Source organism: Maylandia zebra, linkage group LG4, assembly GCF_041146795.1.
Source record: "Maylandia zebra isolate NMK-2024a linkage group LG4, Mzebra_GT3a, whole genome shotgun sequence".
Classification (NCBI taxonomy): domain Eukaryota; kingdom Metazoa; phylum Chordata; class Actinopteri; order Cichliformes; family Cichlidae; genus Maylandia; species Maylandia zebra.
In genome coordinates, this window is record NC_135170.1 from 10344206 (window position 1) to 10366684 (window position 22479).

The 22479-nt window shown below is 42.7% G+C and overlaps 1 protein-coding gene across 2 annotated transcripts in view; it reads left to right on the top strand.

Moving 5' to 3' along the window:
• The first annotated feature begins 377 nt into the window (after nucleotides 1–377).
• Nucleotides 378–22479, top strand: part of LOC101478531 (myosin-9) — a 30289-nt gene continuing 8187 nt past the window's right edge. Inside the window, exons 1-25 of one of the 2 annotated variants that reach the window (XM_004562939.6) lie at nucleotides 378–600; nucleotides 10907–11238; nucleotides 13025–13181; nucleotides 14206–14233; nucleotides 14343–14436; nucleotides 15030–15050; nucleotides 16254–16346; nucleotides 16431–16494; nucleotides 16615–16713; nucleotides 16837–16980; nucleotides 17083–17178; nucleotides 17264–17535; nucleotides 17737–17910; nucleotides 17993–18166; nucleotides 18266–18380; nucleotides 19463–19650; nucleotides 20033–20154; nucleotides 20276–20345; nucleotides 20430–20590; nucleotides 20707–20815; nucleotides 20969–21100; nucleotides 21449–21655; nucleotides 21749–21886; nucleotides 22004–22127; nucleotides 22251–22422. In XM_004562939.6, the coding sequence (XP_004562996.2) occupies nucleotides 10912–11238; nucleotides 13025–13181; nucleotides 14206–14233; nucleotides 14343–14436; nucleotides 15030–15050; nucleotides 16254–16346; nucleotides 16431–16494; nucleotides 16615–16713; nucleotides 16837–16980; nucleotides 17083–17178; nucleotides 17264–17535; nucleotides 17737–17910; nucleotides 17993–18166; nucleotides 18266–18380; nucleotides 19463–19650; nucleotides 20033–20154; nucleotides 20276–20345; nucleotides 20430–20590; nucleotides 20707–20815; nucleotides 20969–21100; nucleotides 21449–21655; nucleotides 21749–21886; nucleotides 22004–22127; nucleotides 22251–22422 (3281 nt within the window). In that variant the 5' untranslated portion in view covers nucleotides 378–600; nucleotides 10907–10911. The remainder of the gene's footprint in view (nucleotides 601–10906; nucleotides 11239–13024; nucleotides 13182–14205; nucleotides 14234–14342; nucleotides 14437–15029; nucleotides 15051–16253; nucleotides 16347–16430; nucleotides 16495–16614; nucleotides 16714–16836; nucleotides 16981–17082; nucleotides 17179–17263; nucleotides 17536–17736; nucleotides 17911–17992; nucleotides 18167–18265; nucleotides 18381–19462; nucleotides 19651–20032; nucleotides 20155–20275; nucleotides 20346–20429; nucleotides 20591–20706; nucleotides 20816–20968; nucleotides 21101–21448; nucleotides 21656–21748; nucleotides 21887–22003; nucleotides 22128–22250; nucleotides 22423–22479) is intronic. The other variant, XM_014409407.4, reaches the window with a different exon arrangement.

The following is a 22479-nucleotide window of genomic DNA, read 5'->3' on the forward strand; positions in this document are numbered from 1 at the left end:
ACACGAGGGGAGATCCTGAGTGATGCAGTTCATCCTGAGAGTGACTGGTACTTATATGGTCATAAAAATCCTTAGCATGCACATACCTCTCTCATTAAACACAGCTTTATCGGTAACCTCTCTAGTCTCTCCTCCCTCCTCTCAACGCTTTCAAGTTCAGTTTTTTGTTCTTTGTCCCGCCTATTCGCTGTCACCCCTCCGCCCTGTGCTGCCTTTAGAAGAAGCCGATTGGACAAAAGTGTCGAGGATTAACAAAGGACGGCGGCCATTGGCCAGGGGGCGGATATGTGACAGCTGGGTCCCGCCTCATCCTGAACCCCACCCCAGGCTCCGGCGGGCCGTTCGCTGACTAAAATTACGCAAACCAGAGACCAGCCAGTGGAAGAGGGAGGGAAAAAGGAAGAGGGGGAGAGAGAGAGAAAAAAAAAAGATAGAAAGAGCGACTGACTGAAGTGGAGGAAGCGAGCTCTGTAGTTTAGCCTGAACTCTTCGAAGCTGCTGCCGACAGGAAGATAAGTTTGTCTCACTGCGACGCTGACTGAGCCACACGGTTGTTGTTAGCCACCCTCTTAAAAAAGGCAGCCTGCACCCCAAAAGCAGGTAATTTCTTTCTTGAACACTTTTGTCTGCCATGCTTTCTCCATGTACTCGTTTCTAACTCGTGCAAGTCGCTTGTAGCCGCAGCAAGTGCAGTGAACCAGGAAGCAGGGCCTTTTTTTTTTCTTTTTTGGCTAGTTCAGGGCTGCAAATAGAGCAAGCTGCTCTGGGTGGAGTGGGACCTCCGTCGGAGTTTTAACCCGAGCTTTATTTAACTTCACAGCACTTTAATATTCAAATAATATACTGTCCATAAACTTTTAATACACGAGTGAGTGTGCAGTATGTGAAGCGTAGGTCTCAGAGTACAGCTTCAGCGTTGTGGCAGCTCGCGAGAAGCTAAAAGTCTTAACGGTAGAGGCAGGAAGTGATTCGCTTGAATGAATGGCACCGTGGAAGGAAAAAAAGAGAGAAAAAAAAAAAAAGCCGGGCGAGAGTTTGAGCTGAAGAGAAGAGGTGGAAGTTCAGGCTATCCGAACACCGGCTCGGTGTAAGATATGAATGCTTAGTTTGTGCTACACAACACCGCTACACAACTTATCGGTGTGTAGCGGTGGGAGACAGACACTGAGCCGGTGATATGTCTGGCTGGCAGGGTGACGTCAGTGGATCGCCGAGCTGAGCGTTTCCGCCACTGACCAGCTTTACCCATACTAAACCATGTCACCTGCATGTCTGTGCACTGCTACTGCCAACATGGTGGCATGAGGAACACATTTTACTGTGATTTTTGGGAGAGGCATAGAGAAGTCGGACAAACTCATAGGTGGGCTAATATGGATGTTTCAGAAGCTTAACTTGTATTATGTGATTGTCTGTACTATGTGAAGTACATATTTCTAGATAGATTTATTATTAAAATATTCTAGTTCACCTGGGAGGCACTTAACGTTTATTATCTCATTAGATAAAAGTCCAATGGGTTTCCAGTAAGGCTAAGGTTTCATTCTTCATACACTCATTGATTGCCTGATATGAAAGCAGTTTTTCCAGTCAGCATTATTCCAGGCCAAGATAGTGAAGAACGAAAATAGAGATGCATGTAAAAAATGCAGTGAATGTTATCCACATAGAGGATCTAAAGTCATTAAGGGGTGAAGCAGAAGGAAGTATTTCGCAGCGTGAGATGGGCATGATGATAAAAGATGTGGTTGTTATGTAGATGAGCCAGATGTTAAGTCAGAGTGGTTCCTGCAGTGCCAGCTTAAAATGACCAGGCTTGTCTTGTAATTACAGTGCGGTCCACTCTGATGAACATTAGCTGGGCAGCGTGACTTTTTCCATTTTACATAAGAGCTGGAAGGGCTCGGTATCGGCTCAGTCTGAGTGCATTTTTATTTGTGCAACCCAGTGACCCAAATTTACCTCTAAAGGCTTTACGAACTGTAAAACATGAGACGCCATGTAATTTTAGAGCCTCGAAAGTCATCACGGGAAACTTTGAGTTCAAGCTCAGGCAAAGCGTGCATGCGTCTGCAGTGGAAATGTTGATCTGCAAGCACAGATTACAAAAAAGCATCTCTAGTTAGTTCAGGCTCAAAGAGAACATGCATGTTACGGCAACATTTGGGCCAATCACAGATTTTCAGTGTTCCATTCAAATCAGGACCAATCATGTCATACCAGTGTGCATCCTCCTGAGTGATGTGCTTTGTCAGTATCATTTGTTTGCATCTGTTAGATGACGCATAGTTGTTTGCACTCAGGGACTGTGGATAGTCATTTAGGCTATGACAAGCACCAAAGTTCAGCATTTTGGGGGAAGAAATGCACAAAGTCTGCATCAAATCAGACTTGGGCATCCCAGCAGCTCTGGCACTCCTCCACCCAAACCTGCTTCTCATTGTAGAAGGTGTTAGTGGTCTCAGAGGGAGGCAGCGTGGCACCCTTTTGCTTTTAAACACAAACGCTTATTTCATATCAGTTGGTTTCTGCCAAGAAAGTCTTAAACCACAGTGCAAGGTTACTACAGTAACAATGCTTGCAGGCTGAGCAGTGATCAGTATTAGTCATTGTAGTAGCAGAAGAATAGCCACAGCTTGTGCAGAATTCTTCTATAAATGGCATCTCAGGGTGACCTTTCTCCGGATGAGTCTCCCTGAGAGCAGCAGTCATGTGCTTAAAGTCTGATGCTTGAAGGGTCACATGGGGTGACATGTTGTATGTCATATCCTGTTATTCGCAAGAGTCATTTTGGCAAATTAATACATTGTGCAACATCTTCTCTGGAGGCCAGTTCTCCTCTCCCATTGCCAGTTTCGGTGCTGTTATGGAGCCCCCCTGCAGAGATCGTTACATTCCATCATTCATGTGTCAGCAATGTCCATACTCGAGGCCCTCCTGGGGGGGGGCGGCAGTTATGTACCGTAGTCCTGACAAAATTGAATGCAGGCCTCTTTTAAAATGTGAACAGGGTGCTGGTGTGTGAGGCTGTTCAGTCTTTTCAGAGTGATACGGTCTGAGGGAACTTGCCTGTGGATGTTTAGATTTCATTGAAGGGTGGATGTCCCAGCTGGGGAAGATTATTTGCAGGCCCCCTGCTTTTGTTGCTCTGTGGAGAGGGCAGTGTGACATTATTTGGCACATTGCGATCGTTTACCCTGTCTCAGTGTTATTTGAAGAAATGTCAGGTATTCCTATTCTGCCTTTTTGAACTACATTCGCATGTGCAGTAATTCCTGCAGTTTAGATCGCCAAAAAAACCAGATTGGAATATGTGCTGGGCTTTTTTTTAGGGCTGAGAGTAATGGGGCATACTTGAATTAATTATGAAACCTGTCTGTTGAAAATGATGAAAAAAAAGGTTCTGGCTTTCTAAAATGTGACTTTACTTTGGTTTAAGCTTTTAACTTTTCTTGAAATAGTTTTAATGCTCAGTAAAATGGTAATGTTTAAAATCGTGTGTGTCTTTGACACAAGATTCACAAATATAAACAAAACATTCCTGTCAGAGGAGATTGCCAAGTTTGTTTGTTTTTGTTTTTTTTCATTAAGCATAGCAGAGCCGATCGTATCCTCTCTCAGTATGTAGCAGTTTCAGCTGCGAGCGACACTGGCTTAAATTCATTTTTATGTATTAAAGGCAGTATCAAACATTAACAGATTTTAGCCTGTGGAGTCTGAATGCAGTATGTCATTAATGCTGGCCTTTAATTCAAGTCATTCAAACTGCTGCTTTCTCCTGAATGTCTCTTCTAATTTAGCTCTGCCTCAGTTAGTGGTTGACCCGACTACTCTCAAGGATATGCAGACCGTGGGTTTTTTCTTTTCTTTCTTTCTTTAAACAGCTTTGTATTTCCTTGTTGTGTCAGTCTTCTTATCAGACCTTTCTCTGTGACCTCTGTTCACAGTGCATGTTCTTCGTTTTACCTCCCCTGTCTCTTTTCCTATTCTTATTATCCCCCCCCCCACACACACACACACACACACACCTGTGAGGTTTCAATAGAGCCCAACAATGGCAGGAAATGACTGTGCTCTGACTTAGTCTACATAAACAAAAGACTTGTTGAGATTTCAGGTCTTGAAGGACAGACCTTGACTTATGCCTCCTTGTGGCAATGGCTCAGCAGATGGTGGTGCTTTGTGTTCAGCAACGCTAATTATGAGGTATTGTTTGATTAGAGATTACAGTCATACAGTTGAGCCTTCTCAGAGTGCCAGTTAATGATCATACAGTTTTGTTTTTTTTTTTTTTCTTTTTTCTGGGATTATTGAAGTGGCTGTCCAAAATCTTGTCTTGTAAAAAAAACATTTTCAAAGTTCTAGTTAGCAGGCTTTACTTATTCATGTAAACGTACGTTTTTCAGTGTGAACCAAGACAAAAGCTGGGTTGAGGTTAAAAGGCCTGAAACAGGGAAGGTTTCTAATCTGCCGTGACTGTAGTAAAGCTCAGTTGCATTTCTGCATATGACCTAAATGTACTTTGTCCGTGGTTGGGTGGGCGTGTGTGACCTACACACCTGTTTTAACTGTGCGGAAAGGCAATTGATACTTGGGACGAAGTGAGAGACAGTTTTGCACTATGAACTTTGAAATGTGCTGAGTAATATGCCTAATATTTGACTCCCGTTGGACAGTTTATTCACATGTTAATCCAAAATTTGACTACATGCCAGCTGTCCAGGTTGTCAGACTGTCATGTGGTTCTCCAAAGACTGTTAATGTGTCTTTTTATGAGATGATTTTTTTTTTCTTTTAAAAAGAAGACAGCTTTGTATTGTCTGAATCTCTCAAAGGGAGTGACCTAAGTAGCGATAACAAGTGATAAGGCTGAGACAAACCGCATGGCAATCCACAAAGTAGAAGCAGCAGATGGAGGCTTTCTGCTGGTAGAATTAAATGTATAAGAACATACGAAAAGTGAAACTATAAAAGTAGCAGATTTCCTTCACTGTGTCTGTCAGAAATCTAATGCGTAGCTGTTCCAGTGCAGCTTTCCTCCTAAGAAAGATTGCTGCTGACAAACAGAAATGTGTATCTTAACTCCCTTCTGCATTCTTTCACTGTCTATTAAAAGGCTTACGTAACGATCTGTGAGCTATCACATAGTCAATACGGTTGGAGTGTTTTTCTAAAAGGGCAGGCGAAGTAACCAGTCGTTTGGGCTGTGGTGTAACAGGGTGGTTGTTTCAAAGATAACGGAAATTTGTTCTGTGACCCTGAAACTGTTGCAGTTGTCAGGCGGATGACCTATTTCAAATGGTCTGTCATTTTAAATCAACATTTAATCTTAACTATTGCTTGGATTGGGTGGAGGTGAAATTGATGTATTGGAAACTGATGACTTAAAAGTAACATTGAAATGCTTGACTTGAGGCAGTATGTGGAAAGATCATGTTCCCTCTCCAATTCTTTTTATTTTTTATTTTTTTTATGCACTGTCTCCACGGTAAAAACTTGTGTTGTGATCAAGTGCAAGAGAGTTAACTTAAAGTAAAAGAAGTGCTTGAAAAGGTCAGCTAGAATGATTTGTAGTTGTTGAGCTCAGACTGTAATATTAACGATGAACTTTGCAGTGTGATCGCACCTTTTGGTTAGTAAGCCTTGTAGTGTTGCGACTTTACCGTCTTGGTGTTTTAAAATGTGCACGATTGAGTGGATCTGACTAAGAAACTGAGAGACAATAGTAGCTTATCTGTCTACCTACACATGTAAGCCATGTCAAGCATACACTTCTTTATATTTTTATGCTCTGTTGGTGTCGTCCATTCAGAAACTAAAAAGAAAACTTATACTACTTTCTACTTTAACCAAAGGAGTTGCCTCTTTGCTGACCAGTAGAAAAGTATGTCCATCTTCGGTATACAGTCCATCTGCTGAAAAGTGAAGTCACTGTGCAAGTGCATTAAATCTGTACTCTTGTGCTAATGCTCAAAAGGGCCTGACTTCTGTCTGTGAAAACAAATGCATTACTTTAGAAGTCTGAGAAAGCTATTGCATGGGGATTCCACAAAAAATCACCTCTCGTTCTTCATTTCTAGTTTAAAAATAATGATATTAAAAAATTGATGGCCAAAATGCACAAGCAAGATCTTCACAACAGAACCTCATAACCAGTAGGTGACATAATGGTGGCTGCGTGTGCCTCTGCATATAGTGTATGGTTTAAAAGGGCCTGCTTGGCACTAAATTTATGAAGGCAGGTATACCCAAACACTCATAGTTCAATTGTTACATCCACTATTTTGCTATCAGTCAAATCTAATTCAGATGAACACACTTAAACATGACTGTGGTGTTGGTGAAGAAGTTCACTAGCTCATCTGAAAAGGTTGTGGGGGGTCAGACTAAAGTCTGAGTTCATATGATGTTGTAGGGGCCCCTAGCTGCAAGTGGTAGATGGCAGTGGCTAGCTTACAGTGCAGTGAAATTTGATCCTGGTTGGGGCAGGAATGTGGAAAGTGATGTAGGTCTGTCATGCAGTGTGGTTATTTTTCCAGCCAGGGCTTAATTTACTCCTCAGTCCTCAGATCTGCTCAGCATGGGCTCAAGAAAAGCGCCACCTTTCTTCTCCTCGAAAGACTCGCACACAACAAGTTCCTCAAATGGCAAAATAGTTTTCTCAGCTTGTCATTTCCTCTTTCCTCCTCCCCTCCCTTCTCCTTGCCCCACCCTTGTGCCACTTTCAGAGGAGGAGGGTGAAGGAAGTAGAGAGAGTTGACGTGTAAGCCCATAATGAATTTTGACTGACTGGCTCAGTACCTTAGCGGCTCCTGTCTGGCACACACTCATGTCATGAGAGGGCAGACTCGCAGTGATCAGCTCAAACTGTGAGGGGGTCGAATGCAGTAAAGCTATGACAGAGGAGGCATTGATGCAGTAAAAATAGACAAAGTAGTATTTGTTGGAATGAGGAACATAAACGGATGAAGGGTGTCAACGGGTTAAAACAATGTCCACAGCATGAGAAAGGCAACTGAGGACGAGCAGGCTTGGCTCAGCTTATGTTAGTGGGATGCTGTGATGAGATGCTGTTGGTGGGAGTACAGTGTTATTGACTTTGGCAGGATTATTAATAGAAAGGCAGCAATGTCAGCTCAGCACAGCTGGTTTTATGGGTTCCTTTCAGCTGGAACAGGAGGGTTTGACTTTACATGGTCAAGCTGTGGCGGAGGTTGTCACGACTCCAGTTTTTTTTTTTTTGTTTTTTTTTTTTTAAACTGTAACTTGGTGAGGTGGAAAAGAAAGACGGGTGTTGTTTGTTTTTGTTTTTTTAAAACTGATGAATCGAGGGTCTCAGCTTTAAAGGTCTTGAGTTCACCTTCTTTCTAAACGTTATGTTTCCCTTTTCCTTTCCTCGTTCCTCCTGCACTTCTTTCTAAAGGTCCTGGCTCCTGCATTGCTTCCTCTGTTTGGAACCACACTGCTCTGTGATGTAGGTTTGCACACCGGCCTTTGTTCTCATCCTCATGTTGTCTTTTGGTTCCTCTTCCTCTTTCAATCAGATTGTCTAATGGGGTAGAGCTAACTAACTCTGATTATTTTTTTTTTATTTAAATATATTTTTTGAATGGGTTTTCAGTCATTGCCCATAAAACTGTGCCGTGCTGGTTTCAGGATGACTGTCCAAGTGTCTGCCACCATGTAATCACTTAATAAGTAATCTGTGTTATGAAAATCTAGATGAGTTGAAGTCAGGCTAAGCAGAATAGATGGTGTTTTTGCAGCCAAGTGTCACTCCACAGACAGGGATTCAGAGAACGCTTGATTCTTACAGGATTATGGATGCATTGGCAGCAGGGCTTCAAGAACGAGGAATTGTGATCCTCAAGCAGGGGGTGGGTTTCATGAGCTTTAATGCACAGTGTTTTATCTCAATGTCAAATCAACATCCAAGACTTACTGTAACTGTTAAGCTCTACGGGGAAAAGCCAAGGTCTAAAATTGGCTGTTCTTTATCCCTCGTCTTCTACCTTCTATATAGAACAGGCCTTGCCAAGCTAGAATAGCTACTGGGAGTAATTTTAGACCTCATTGCTCTCTGGAGAGCTAGTTTGAAGTATGTCACAGTTATCTGTGTCAGGCATGTGAGTCGGACTATGGCAGACGTCATTGTTAGATTGGACTTTAGTCCTCTTTTACTGCTTGGCTGATTCTTTCTTTTATAGGTGACGGTAAACTGACTTTATGTGGTTAGGACAAAAACATTTTGAGTAAGTCAGACATAATTTAAGTGGGAATGAACAAATAGAAAAAGAATCTGTGGATTAATTGGTAAGAAAAACAACTGCTTGCAGCAGTTTCCACACATTAAATGTCTAAACTGCAGTTTCGTATGAAAGACTTCTGGTTAACATTAATTTAAAATGAATAAACTAGCAAGTATTTGATCCTTAAGCAACGTGACTGCAGCAACAGATGGTGTGTGTATTTGTTAAGATTATTTGATACTTTTTATAGTGGCCTGGCAAACATGTCTCCCTGTACCTTTGAATCATAGCAAGCTAAAACAAACCAGAGTGCTGGGTGTGTTCTGTTTCACTTCTTGTTTTTGCCAGACAACAAAGCTGCAGGGATTATAATCAGTTATGGCTCGTATACAAACTCTGCACGGGGCCAAGTGATCTGAATGTAGAGGGGCAAGTAATGGCCAAAAGAATTTTAAAGGAGTATGGGAGCACTGTCAGAGATGCACTACAAGGAATGAAGAGCTCTCAAAAGTATGGAGCAATGTTTGTGAAACCCCTAAAGGCACACTTGACATGCTAATGTGACAGGAAGAAGCCATAGAAAATGGGTTTGAGGAAGATGTAAGGGGAGAGGTATATAGGACAGAAATTTGTGGAATGCTTTTAGATGCTGTCTCTCCCTGATAAAGAGTGAGTATGGGAGGAATGTGACCCTGAAAAGACTGGAAAACAAAAGGGGAAGGGTGGGTGCTGGTGTTAGGATTGTGCACAGGGAGTCTGAAGGCAGAGGAGGAAGCTTGTGGCCAACTGAGAGAGAAAGCAGGACAAATTTGCCCCACGTTCTATTAGAGGATGGGGTCTGTAGACCACAGATGAGCTAGTGGGCGTGGTGCACAGTGATGGACGTCAGCTGTGGCTTAGTCTGACAGAGTGTTGATAGAGGACATGAAGCCGCAGGGGTCATGAGAAGAATGCCTCTGCTTTCTTTCTCAGAGCTCAGGGTTAATGTGCTGGAACAAGCAGCACTTTAGTATCTTAGTACTTTTTTGGTTTAGGTCCTCCAGAGTCTGTCACATTGAGAACAATTTATGAATGCTTCAGAGTTTAAAGGTTGTGTCCCTCTGGCTGAGAGTCTCCGCTGTTGTAAAGCAAGAGCAACTATACACAAATTCACTGCATCTCTAAATTTGGGGCTTTAGGGGGAAATGTGTGAGCTGTGAAGTTACACTGCTGTTGAACTGCTTACAGCTAAAGGAAAACGCACATGGCTTTTTGTAAGGCTCTGGAAATGTAAGACTTGTAAATCAGTGGTGTGTACAAGCAGCATTTTACTATGCTGAGCATGAGTAATTTGAACCTTTTCCCACTGGACCTGCAGTGTGAAATTGCTCTCATCAAAACTTGACTGCCTCTATATATTCATTTAGATACAGTCATGACTACCTAAGCCCGACCTCCGCTGTGTTTTTCTTGACGTTTGCATATGAGTGACCAAGCAAATGCAAACTGTCTGTGTGCTTGGTTACCCTTAGAGGTGAGGGAACACTAGAAAAGACCAAGAACCCTGGTGATGCTGGGAAAATTGGTGTGGGTCTCCCGCTGTGCTGGAATGATCATTTAGATAGTAAAGGCTGGGGGTACTGGTGTCTGTGAAAGAAAACTACGTTCGGTTAATTGCTCACAGCGTCTCTGCACTGACTGTTTGGGCGGTTTGGCTGTAGCCTGCTCGTGCTTTTTTTTTTTTGTTTTTTTTTTTTTTTGCTTGCCTTACTGGTTGTACTAGTCTAGTCACTTTCCATATGGGTTAAACCACAGCACTCCCTGTCAGCAAGCTGTTATTTATAAGCGTGTATAGACTAGGCTGAGCAGTGATTTCAATCTATATGATTAGATCTGATGTTTATCTGTATGCACTTGTGTGTAGTGTGAACTGCAACATTCAGTGTGAATCTCATTTGTTTTGTATTCATTTATAATTCATGAGTTTTATCAAACTTGGTAGCTCTCCTCCTACTTGATAGTTTTGCAACGCATTAGTGAGAGAGGAGGCGTTTTTGGATGGGCCTCAAGGTGACTACTCGGTGTCTATTGGAAAGGGGAAAGTACGAATGACATGTATGTGGGTGGCACCACACAAACATTTCAACTTACTCTAAATAATAAACCAAAACAATCAAGCAGAAATGTGAAAAGGGACTTTTCCGTTAGTTCCTGAAACCTCTTGATAAGCGCTATAATTCATCAACCAGTTTATCTCTAAAATCAAACGAGCACCATGACCAGCCAGTAAAAGACTGTACTGGAGCAGTTAGCCAAACTGCAGGCCCCCCCTGTTGGTACTGCTGTCTCTGTGATCCAGACACATGTTTCTTCCCTGCCACTCGAAATTTGATTAGGTGTTCACAGCGTTTAGCCTCGGAGTAACAGAGCCTTGTTTGAACTGTTTCCTTTATGTCAACGCAGAGCCGTATTGCTCTTGTATATTAGTGGTGACCTGTGCATTCCTCGGAGATTACACGTGTAGACAGATGGATACCAAATAGAGAAGGAGTTAAACAGGAAATTGCATGTAATAGTTTTCTTTGAAGATGTGAAACTGCTCATTAGATTTTAGTGTGACACTAATCTCCCTGCACCGCTAACAACAAGCAATGTTTCTTTTTCTCTCTGTAAAACAGCAACCATGTCGGATGCAGACAAGTTTCTGTACGTGGACCGTAATGTGGTCAACAACCCACTGGCACAAGCTGACTGGGCTTCCAAGAAGCTGGTATGGGTGCCCTCGGAGCGCCTGGGGTTCGAGGCCGGCTCCATCAAGGAGGAGCACGGCGACGAGTGCGTTGTGGAGCTGGCAGACTCTGGAAAGAAGATCCGAGTGAACAAGGATGACATCCAGAAGATGAACCCCCCGAAGTTCAGCAAGGTCGAGGACATGGCCGAGCTCACGTGTCTGAATGAGGCATCCGTGCTGCATAACCTGAAAGAGAGATATTACTCTGGTCTTATATATGTAAGTATGGAGCACTGACCTTCTGTTGCTCTGTTCATTCTGTCTGCTGAAATCTAACATCACAATAATATACTAGATGTGATTTCTATTTATATTCACCCACATATCATTAATCTTGGATCCTATTATAGTAGCTTTGCAAGATTCAAGGCTTAAGCTGCAATTGAAAATGACATTCAATTAAATGATGCACTAATGTGCTTATTTTCTAATAAAGAAAATACATTTTGCAATCATTATGTTCACTATTTGACTGTGGACCCATTATGCTCACATCAAACTGTTTTAATTCTCGGACTTATGACTCACAGTTCAGAATAGTTTATTACACTGGGCTTTGGTGCAGCGCCTGACCTCATCCTGCCTGAAGCGAGCTGTTTCAGCTCTTCTTCCTTTGAAGAAAAAAACAAGCTTTGTTTTGATTGGCTTACCCTCATAAACAAAAGGTCTGATCAGCAGTTGGGTGTGGCTTTTGCGCCCACAGCCAGAGCTGTGTGCATGAGATGACCATATTAGGGATGGCTGCTGTCACTGACATCATACAGACCCAAGAGCAGGAGAAAAACCACAAAAAGAAACCCTCTGAAAACTTTGCTTTTAGCTCGTGGGGATTACTTCCTCATAGACTTGCCTCATCATGTCAAACGTTAACCAGGTTGCTATTGTTATAGAAAACAAATGACAGGAAAAAGGAAGAGCATAGCTGTTCCCCACTGGCTTATAGAAAACAATCTACTCTTGAACCCTGTCTAACCTCCTAATTATCTTGTTAAGCTCCAGTGCAATGACAAATCATACACACCGGCTCTTCTTATAAAGAATGTGAACAGTCTTTTAACATACTAGTGGTACTTCAGCAGTCTTCTCCCTCAGTGTTGTCCCACTTTGTCTCTCTTGTTTGATCCTTGTGTGTGTGTTTCGGAGTCTTGTAAACAGGAAGCTGTAGGGAACAATACAGTTGGGAGTGTGAGAGATATGAAAAACAGTTTTGGCAGAGATGAACATGGAATGTAAATTATGTTGTAACTGCTCTTGCTGCCCCCATAATGAATGTTATTTACTCCATCTGGGCTGGGAGTGATTTTTGGCCTCTTTGACTCTGTGATGTGTGACCCGGTCATATCAACACAGCCCGTTGTACCCCTCCCTCCAGAGACCCAGGCTACGGTCGGTTTGAGTGGCTCCAGGCTCTGTAGTCATGAAATTGACCATCTCCCAGGGGAACGCGGGTGTACAACAGAGGGAGAGATGCCTGGTACAAAGAAATTGGGAGGGCAGCTCAGGAATGCGAAATATTTAAAAAAAAAAAAAAAAACCAACTTTATTTGTTATGCTATGAGGAGAGATGAGTCCAGATATACAAGATACATGACTTATTAGTTTTATAGAAATGAATAAACAGGGAATTTTAATGTCTGACTCTGAGAAAACATTGTTTTTTTTGTGTATATGACTTGGCTGGCTTGTCAAATAGCTGTACTTTTTATAATGCCAAGATCAGTCATCAGTTTAAACTTGCAGCAGGGTAGGGTTAATATTCCATAACACAGGAGGATTACAAATAAGAGTTCATGAGAATTTTAAACTGAAGATGGGAAGTCCTTGTTATCGAGAAGCTGCGGAAGCCCTTTCCTTTAATGCGAACTGGCCATTTATATTAATTCAGTAATGCGGAGGGATGCAAATCTCTGATCACATAAACACATCCAGTCTGTTTCACAGGTTTCTTTCTCCAGTTCAGGCGAAGAGCGCTTCTTTAATTGTTTAATTCTCATCCACTTTGCAGACATACTCTGGCCTCTTCTGTGTCGTCATAAACCCCTACAAGAACCTGCCCATCTACTCAGAGGAGATCGTTGACATGTACAAGGGCAAAAAGAGGCATGAAATGCCACCCCACATCTACGCCATCACTGACACGGCTTACAGAAGCATGATGCAGGGTAAGACACGGTCCCAGCTGCCTGTCGAGATGAGAATTGTATGACGGCATTTAAAGAAAAGGAAGTGGTGGCGACGTGCTATCATGAAAATATATTTCGTTTGCTGTTAAATGTTTGAAATTCTCGAACATTTCCACACCAAAAAATACAGTTCCTGTCTAACATTCCCAGACATAACATTGTGAAACTGGTGTTCTGAGTGGCACAGCTTTGATCAACACTGGCTGATTGTTTGTGTCATTACTTCTTTTAAACAATGAATGCAGGGTATAAGAGTACTCTGTATTTTGGCTCTGCATGGAAGACCCAGGGGACCACTGGTTGCAGAATGTTGTTTGAGACCCTCTGAGAATTGCACTTTTCCAGCTTGTGCCATCAGAATCTCTCAGCTCAAGCTAATAAAATTTGTTGCTCACTCATTGGAAATATACACATGGGATATAAAATAAATTTTCAACATGTATGAATTTACACCATGTTTGAGCCTGTACAGTAGCTTACAGCCATTATGTTGAGCAAATTTCCTGACAAAACTCTGCTAGTGCAGATTTCCTGTGCCGCCCCCCCCTCTTACTACTGCCGTGTCACATAATTATGCAGTGTTTTTTTGCGACTCTGTGAATTACCATCGAGACAGTTCTCGGTGTTTCCTGCATAGCAATTGTATTGTATGTTTTAATTACTCCTGCATGCACCACAGCAGCTGGACATTAAGGCCACTGTTGTGCATATTGTTGTTCAGTCCACCCAAGCTACACTCTGTCCCTTCAATGCTCTTCATTTGAGGAGGCGCGGCAGTAATTAAAAAAGGTTACTTAGACCCAAGCACGTCTTCACTGTCGCAGGAAGCCGGATATTCATTTCCTCTCTGTGGTCAATGAACTTCCTGTCGTATAGACAAAAAAGGTCTTGCACTGTAACGATAACTTATGTTCATTTTGTATATGCAGAATTGTTGTTCAGTGGGTACATATTCAATTCATTTTTTTATTTTTTTATTTATTTTTTTATTTTTTTTGTGCAGATCGTGAAGACCAGTCCATCCTGTGCACGTAAGTTATAGATGATGAACACATCAACAGTGGTCACATTACAGAAGATGTCCTCTCAGTGTTGAATCAGTCCACTGACTATTTTATTTTCTCCTGTTTGTGTCTGTAGAGGCGAGTCTGGTGCTGGTAAGACAGAGAACACGAAGAAGGTCATCCAGTATCTCGCTCACATCGCCTCCTCTCACAAGACCAAAAAAGATCAGGTCAGTCTTGCAGCTGATACTTGCATTCGAACCTTCAGACCTCCATTGTTTATCACATTCATTCATCTCACTTCACTCCCAGCTGTTTTACTCCTGTAAATTCAAGTAATCATCCTTTTCCTCCGTGCACCCTGGATCTACTTATTTTCATTTTAACTGTAATTAGTATGCACACTGATTGTGAATCAATCATTACATTGTTGCCTTCAAGCCGCTCATTTTCTACAGGAAACAGAGCAAAATTGCTGTTGGTAAAGCTGCACAGAAAGACCATCAAGGAAAATGTGTGGCAATGAAAATAACGACCCTGCAGGCACAGAAAACAGTAGTGTACATTCAGGCCCTCCTGTCACACTTCATATAGACCAGAGACCTAACTTAATCTACTATGTGTTTGGGTTTACTTCACTTTTTACTGCAACTTGTCAGTAGAAATAAAACTCTGCCAAGCAGTCAAGCATTACGTCACACTACTGTTATCTGGCCTGTCAGCGCTGCGATAGATGCTGCTAAAACCCACCCACAGGGGTTTACTGAAAACCACATCTATCGTCCCTTTTTGAGGTTGTTGTATTTCTCTCTCCCATCAACAGAACAACTTGGTCCTGTCACATGTGAGTTAACCCTCCCCCTTCATTCACTCTTCCTCCCCACCTGCTTCTGTCATCACAGTCCTCCTTCTACCACGCCCATCCTCTTCTCTCTCCCCCCTCGCTGGACCGCACTATTATGGGAGTCACTTTGTATCAAGGGCAGGGGTTACGTGTCTTGCCAGCCAATAGGAAGTATGGAGGAAGTTTGTTTGCAGCTCAGCGGCAGCCGTATGTGTTCCTGTGAAAAATTCAGCCAGACAATGGCAGGATAAAGAGGGTGGGGTCTTTGCTTGAGCTACTTTTGCTATGATGGATGTATTTACATTTGTCTGGTTGAACTTTTCACAGGTTTTGTTGCTACTTTGTATGTGCCGATGATTCCAAAGTCGCTTTTTTTTTTCTTTTTCTTTTTTCTTTCTTTTTTCTTTTTTTTTTTTTTTTGCTTGGACAGATATCCTAAGCTGCATACATGTTGTGTAATGACCTAACATGCACTTGAGGAAGTTGTACTCATTTGGCTGGGGGACACCATTTGCTTTCATAAAAAGCTAACTGACAGTGATATAATATGAGAACTGGTTAAGATTGACTTAAAATTCAAAGGTTAAATTCTGCATTAAGCATGGTGTATATGTGGGGTTTTTTTTTTTGAAGGAAAGAGTTATTAAAGTACTGAAATAGAAACGACAACTTGTTTTGTGCTTGCGGTTCACTGGACTCCTCTGCTTTGAATAACAGGTGACGGGTTATTGACAGTCTCAGGGTTTTGGGGTCTTTGTCAGTTTAAACGCTAACATGTCGTTGCGTGTTGGGATAAAATGCTTGGGTGTGATGTGTGCTGCTGGTGTATGTATATGTGTGTATGTGGTATCAATCTTATCGCTTTTTGTTTAAATGTCTTGTTCTTTATGTTGCCGTCTCAGATGTAAGTATATTATGGGTATATGCAAAACGCCCGCCTCTGCTTTTTTGTAATCATAAGTAACTTTATAGTAAATGTCAGATTAGCATGTGAAGCCCTCACAATACACAGATTAACCTCTTAAGCCCCAACGACCCCAGATACGGGGGCAAAAGGCAGGAGATTGATTAGGCGTTGGGGCTTAAGAGGTTAATTTTAATGATTTATGGTCTTGTTAGATATGAATCCATGGCTGAGAAATTACCTGTATGGATGTACCTGCGTCTTATGTTTTGCATTGCAATTCTGTTCCTTTCTACTAGGGGGAGCTGGAGAAGCAGCTGCTGCAGGCTAACCCCATTCTAGAAGCCTTTGGAAATGCCAAGACTGTCAAAAATGACAATTCCTCCAGATTCGTAAGAATTAACTGCTACAGCCTTTGTTTATGATTTCTTCTAAATACCACTTTCACTTAAACATTTTTTCCTCCACACCACCAGGGAAAATTCATCAGAATCAATTTTGATGTCAATGGTTACATCGTTGGTGCCAATATTGAAACTTGTATCCTTAATGCTGTCAGGTTGTTGCCTTTTATGTTATTATTACTAAAGAAGTCTTAAACCAGTTCAAGAGCTTTTCTGTGGTAGTATCAGAAGTTGTCCTTGACACACCGACCTCTAGACTTGTTGGAGAAATCTCGTGCCATTCGCCAGGCCAAAGAAGAGAGGACCTTTCACATCTTCTACTACTTGCTCACAGGGGCTGGAGACAAATTGCGCAGTAAGCAGCACATTAAACAAAAATCTCTGTTTAAAGATGGTGCAGTTTCCTCAACCATTTGGTGACTTGATGTTTTTTTTTTTTTTTGTTTTTTTTAACTTTTCCTTTGCTGTTTGATTTCAGGTGATCTCCTCCTGGAAAATTACAACAACTACCGTTTTCTTTCCAATGGGAACGTCACAATTCCGGGCCAGCAGGACAAGGATCTGTTCACAGAGACCATGGACGCCTTCAGGATCATGGGTATTCCAGAGGATGAGCAAATTGGTAAGACGACAGCTTTTGTTTCTGTGCATGTGTGTCTCTATGTATTACCAGCTTAATGTAACTCTTGCCATGTTAATTAATTTTGCTGTTTTCCGTGTGCAGGTCTGTTGAAGGTGGTGGCATCTGTTCTGCAGCTTGGAAACATGAGCTTTAAGAAGGAGCGTCATACAGACCAAGCCTCCATGCCTGATAACACAGGTAAGCGAGCACTCTGCACATTAATTTTAAAATGTCACTCTTCCATCCTGCACTACTCATTCTCTTTCCCTCGTTTTCTCAATAGCTGCCCAGAAGGTATGCCACCTCATGGGCATGAATGTCACAGACTTCACCAGGGCCATCCTGTCACCCAGAATCAAGGTGGGTCGAGACTATGTCCAGAAGGCTCAGACTCAGGAGCAAGCAGAGTTTGCCGTGGAAGCCCTCGCTAAGGCCACATATGAGAGGATGTTCCGCTGGCTCGTCATGAGGATCAACAAAGCACTCGACAAGACCAAGAGACAGGGAGCCTCTTTCATTGGCATCTTGGATATTGCTGGCTTTGAGATCTTCGAGGTAAACACACAAGGCAGTTTTTAAAAATATAATTACCTCTCCATCAAGCACCACACTCGCTGCAGATAATTGTATAATTAACGTATATTAATTGTATATCAGCTATGTGATAGCTGAGCACTCATGTTCATGGCCATCTGTTGTAACAGCATGCAGCCCCACGAGATTTCTTAAGCATTTTCTTTCCCTCCATGTCTCCAGCTGAACTCATTTGAGCAGCTGTGCATCAACTACACCAACGAGAAGCTGCAGCAGCTCTTCAACCACACCATGTTCATCCTGGAGCAAGAGGAGTACCAGAGGGAGGGCATCGAGTGGAGTTTCATTGACTTTGGCCTCGACCTGCAGCCCTGTATCGAACTCATTGAGAAGCCAGTGAGTTTTCTGATCTGCTGTAACTATGTTGGTCCTCTGAGCGTCTTTGTTGGTTTGACTCATGTGCTCTCGTCTGTCCCAGGCCAGCCCCCCGGGTATCCTGGCTTTGCTGGATGAGGAGTGCTGGTTCCCTAAGGCCACAGACAAGAGCTTTGTGGAGAAGGTGCTCCAGGAGCAGGGAACACATCCCAAATTCTTCAAGCCCAAGAAACTGAAGGATGAAGCAGATTTCTGCATTATCCATTATGCTGGCAAGGTAAACATCGCTTAGTTCATTATGCTGTTTACATCAACATATTTCTATCATTAAAAAAAACCAAAAACTTGACACTTCCTGTCTGGTGTCACTCTACAGGTAGACTACAAGGCAGGCGAATGGCTGCTGAAGAACATGGATCCCTTGAATGACAATGTGGCTTCACTGCTCAACCAGTCCACAGACAAGTTTGTGTCTGAGCTCTGGAAGGATGGTGAGTCGAGGCAGATGCCTTGTTTTTGCCTTTAACCCAGGAATCGCTGCCCCTCTAAGATATGGGAATATAATCATGTTGCTTCATAGTGCTTTTTTTTTTTCTCTCTTACTGTCTGGTGTGTGGACCTTTGTTTTTTACCTTTTTTAAATTATTTTTTTCCTCAAATCCCGTTGGTGATTTTCCTTCCATTCCTTCCCCTGTGTGGCCCCACTTTTTCTCATTTTTGTCTTTTACTGCATCTCAGAGGTACATAATTGTCAGAGAGCCTATTTTTATCAGCGTTTTCCTATTCTGCACTCAGATCCAGGTGAAAAAAGGTTTCTTTCATTTCTTTAGTATTTCTTCCTCCTTTTGGTCCTGTTCTTTCTCAAAAATGTTTTCATCCCCTCGTTCTCCCAGCTTTATCAACCAAAAGTGTATTTTGTGTTGCTCTAAAATCAGCTGTGTGTGCAGTAGCAAAATCTTCTGGTGGTCTTGCCACTTGTTGCTCTGTCATTGAACTCTCCTTTTCTCCCTCTGTGTGATAGTGTTGTTTGGGGACTCCTGGTGTTGGTCATGGGTACTGCAGCAATGGGTATATCCTGCATGGGTTTGGTGTTTTTTTTAATGTCACCACAAAAGTACATGCCCACTGCAACCGCCAATGTTTGTCACCTTCTCAGGCACATACATATTTAAATCAGTCATCGCACACATTTTCAAAAGCAACAAGCTGTCAGTTTCAGTAATGAACTCTCTCCACTCACTGCACTTTATACATGTTTTGTTCTTTAAATTTTGGGTGTGTTCTTTCCACACTTCACTGGCCTTGTGCGACTCCCTCTGTCAGCCTCCTTCCTGATTTGTTCCCCTCTCCACATGCACTTTTGTGTGTGATTGTGTGGCGTTTCACTGGTGCTGGTTTTGTGAACTACCTCTTCTCTCTCCTGTTGTGTTTACCAAGAGGAGGTGGAGAGACAATGCTCATATTCATTCTCCTTTTTGATGTGCATTTGATTTGAGTTTGCCTGGTGAAATATTCAAATCATGCTGACTTTGTACATAATGTCTTCTCCTTTCTGTTTTCCCCCCTCGTTCAGTGGACAGCATAGTGGGTCTAGATAAGGTGACTGGCATGTCTGAGATGCATGGCGCTTTCAAGACTCGTAAAGGGATGTTCCGCACGGTGGGCCAGCTGTACAAGGAGCAGCTGTCCAAACTGATGGCCACACTGAGGAACACAAACCCCAACTTTGTTCGCTGCATCATCCCTAACCACGAGAAGAAGGTACTACAGAAACGTGGGCATCTGACTGGATGTTGCCACTGCAACTGAAACTCTGAAAATGCTTAGCAGATGGGGTTGTTCAGTTGTAAAGTTTGTCAGTTACGTCTGCACTAGAATACACCACTGAGCACATTTTATTTTGAGTCAGGAACCCAGGAGTTGTTGCACTCTGACCAGGTTTACCTGTCATGGTTTTTTTTTTTTTTTTTTTTTTGTTTTGTTTTTGTTAAAGCTGTCACAGATCGACTCGGCCCAATTCTCATATTTTCATTTGCAGCTGAAACACCAACAGGGGCTCAAATGTCTTTCCTCTTGGAAAAGGAAGAGATGTTAATATGCAGAATAGAGCATACTCTTAATCAGCAAATCTTCCTCTTCTCAGGCTGGTAAACTGGACCCCCACCTGGTTCTGGATCAGCTGAGGTGTAATGGTGTGCTTGAGGGGATCCGTATCTGCAGACAGGGCTTCCCCAACCGCATCGTCTTCCAGGAGTTCAGACAGAGGTAAGACTATAAATGTTCCCACTGGGTTGTTTTTTTTGTTTGTTTTTTTTTTTTTTTTTTTTTTCACATTTTAATTTATTTAAAAACAACCCAATATGCTCTTCACCTGTGTTTCCCTCAGGTATGAAATCCTTACCCCCAATGCTATTCCCAAGGGCTTCATGGATGGAAAGCAGGCCTGTGTGCTCATGGTAAGTAGGCTTTAAACTTCTAATCACACCCTTATAATGCCTGCTTCCTCTGCCGGAGTGACTGATCATTCCCTTTCTTCACAGATCAAAAGCCTGGAGCTGGATCCCAACCTCTACCGCATTGGCCAGAGCAAAGTTTTCTTCCGAGCAGGAGTCCTGGCTCACCTGGAGGAGGAAAGGGACATGAAGATCACGGACATCATAATCAGCTTCCAGGCCTGGTGCAGAGGCTATGTGGCCCGCAAGTAAGAACATTTTTGTCATTATATAGATTACACATATAAAGTGTAATTCTTGTCTTTAAGTGTGTTACTTTACACTTCTAGAGAATATGAGTTGTGACTCTGCTGTTTGCTTGTAGGGCTTTTGCTAAGAGGCAGCAGCAGCTGACTGCAATGAGGGTGATCCAGAGGAACTGCGCTGCTTATCTTAAACTCAGGAACTGGCAGTGGTGGAGGCTCTTCACCAAGGTGAGCCTCGGCGTCCTCTCTGCAACTTCATAGCACTTGTTCTGTTTTTTTTTTTTTTTGTTGTTGTTTTTTTTTTTTTTTTTTTTTCTCTTTAATTTTCCTCCTTGTTTTGGCTTTTCTTACTCTTCACATCTCCCATTTGTTTGTCCTCAGGTGAAGCCTCTGCTCCAAGTCAGCAGGCAGGAGGAGGAGATGCAGGCCAAGGATGAAGAGCTGAATAAGGTGAAAGAGAAGCATTTTCATGCTGAGCAGCAGATCCGGGAAATGGTGGACAAACACCAGCAGGTAAACTTCGAACATTCGTCCACTTTCTGGCACTGTTGCAGGGCTTCTATCAGTGACCCTGGTTTATTTCTTTAGCTATAATTTACACATGTTGTCAAAGCATCTCATGTGGGGAAAGTCATGCCAGAAAATAACTGCTCAGCTAGTCGACTTGAAACTGAACTTATTCAGGTGGACAGCAATAAACTGGATCAGATAAACTCACAGAAAGAGACAGAGTTTTGGTCTATTAGAGGATTTAAATATAGGCGGTGAATTCAGTGATGAGGGATAACATCGCTCTGAATTTTTTAGGTGACATTTTTTTCTGAACTTGTCTCTTAAACACCTATTTCCCGTTGCTTGTAGCTGAATGCTGAGAAGATGGCCCTGCAGGAGCAGCTTCAGGCAGAAACAGAACTCTGTGCCGAAGCTGAGGAAATGAGAGCCCGTCTTGCTGCCAAGAAGCAGGAGCTGGAAGAGATCCTCCACGACCTGGAGGCCCGAGTGGAGGAGGAGGAGGAGCGTGCCTCTCACCTGGCAACGGAGAAGAAAAAGATGCAGCAAAATATTTCTGTAAGCAGGAAAACAAAACATGGTAATTTAAATCTTAATATGGAGGGCGTATTGCCATGTTAAATCTCCAACTCGTCATTTATCTGCACACAGGACTTGGAGCAGCAGCTGGATGAGGAGGAAGCAGCCAGACAGAAGCTCCAGCTAGAGAAGGTCACCATGGAAGCAAAGATGAAGAAGATAGAAGAGGATGTTATGGTGTTAGATGACCACAACAACAAACTAATGAAGGTCAGGATGGATGAATTGGAAACGATAGCTGTGTAAATCAAGCACAGTAGGAATTTGTTCTGAAGATAATATACTAAACTAATAGTTTCATATTGTTCACCATTGTTGTGAGCACAGGAGAAGAAGCTGCTGGAGGAGAGGATCTCTGAGGCCACCACCAACCTGGCAGAGGAGGAGGAGAAATCCAAGAGCTTGCAGAAACTCAAGACCAAACATGAGGCTATGATCACAGACTTGGAGGGTGAGAAGAAAACCCAAAAGTAGCAGAGAGCATCATGCAACTTGTGTGTAATACAGCATCTTTTTTTTCCCTCCATCCCTGTAATTAAATTTTTTTTTCTTTTTTCTTTCCTTTTTTTGCCAGACCGTCTGCGCAGGGAGGAGAAGCAGCGTCAGGAGCTGGAGAAGAACCGACGCAAGATGGAGAGTGACTTTACTGAGACAAGCGATCAGATTTCTGAGCTGCAGGCCCAGATTGCTGAGCTCCGTGCCCAGCTGGCTAAGAAGGAAGAAGAGCTCCAGGCAGCTCTGGCCAGGTCTGTGTAAACACTTAAGATGTTTGCCCTGCAGATTAAAAAATATTAATTTGAACA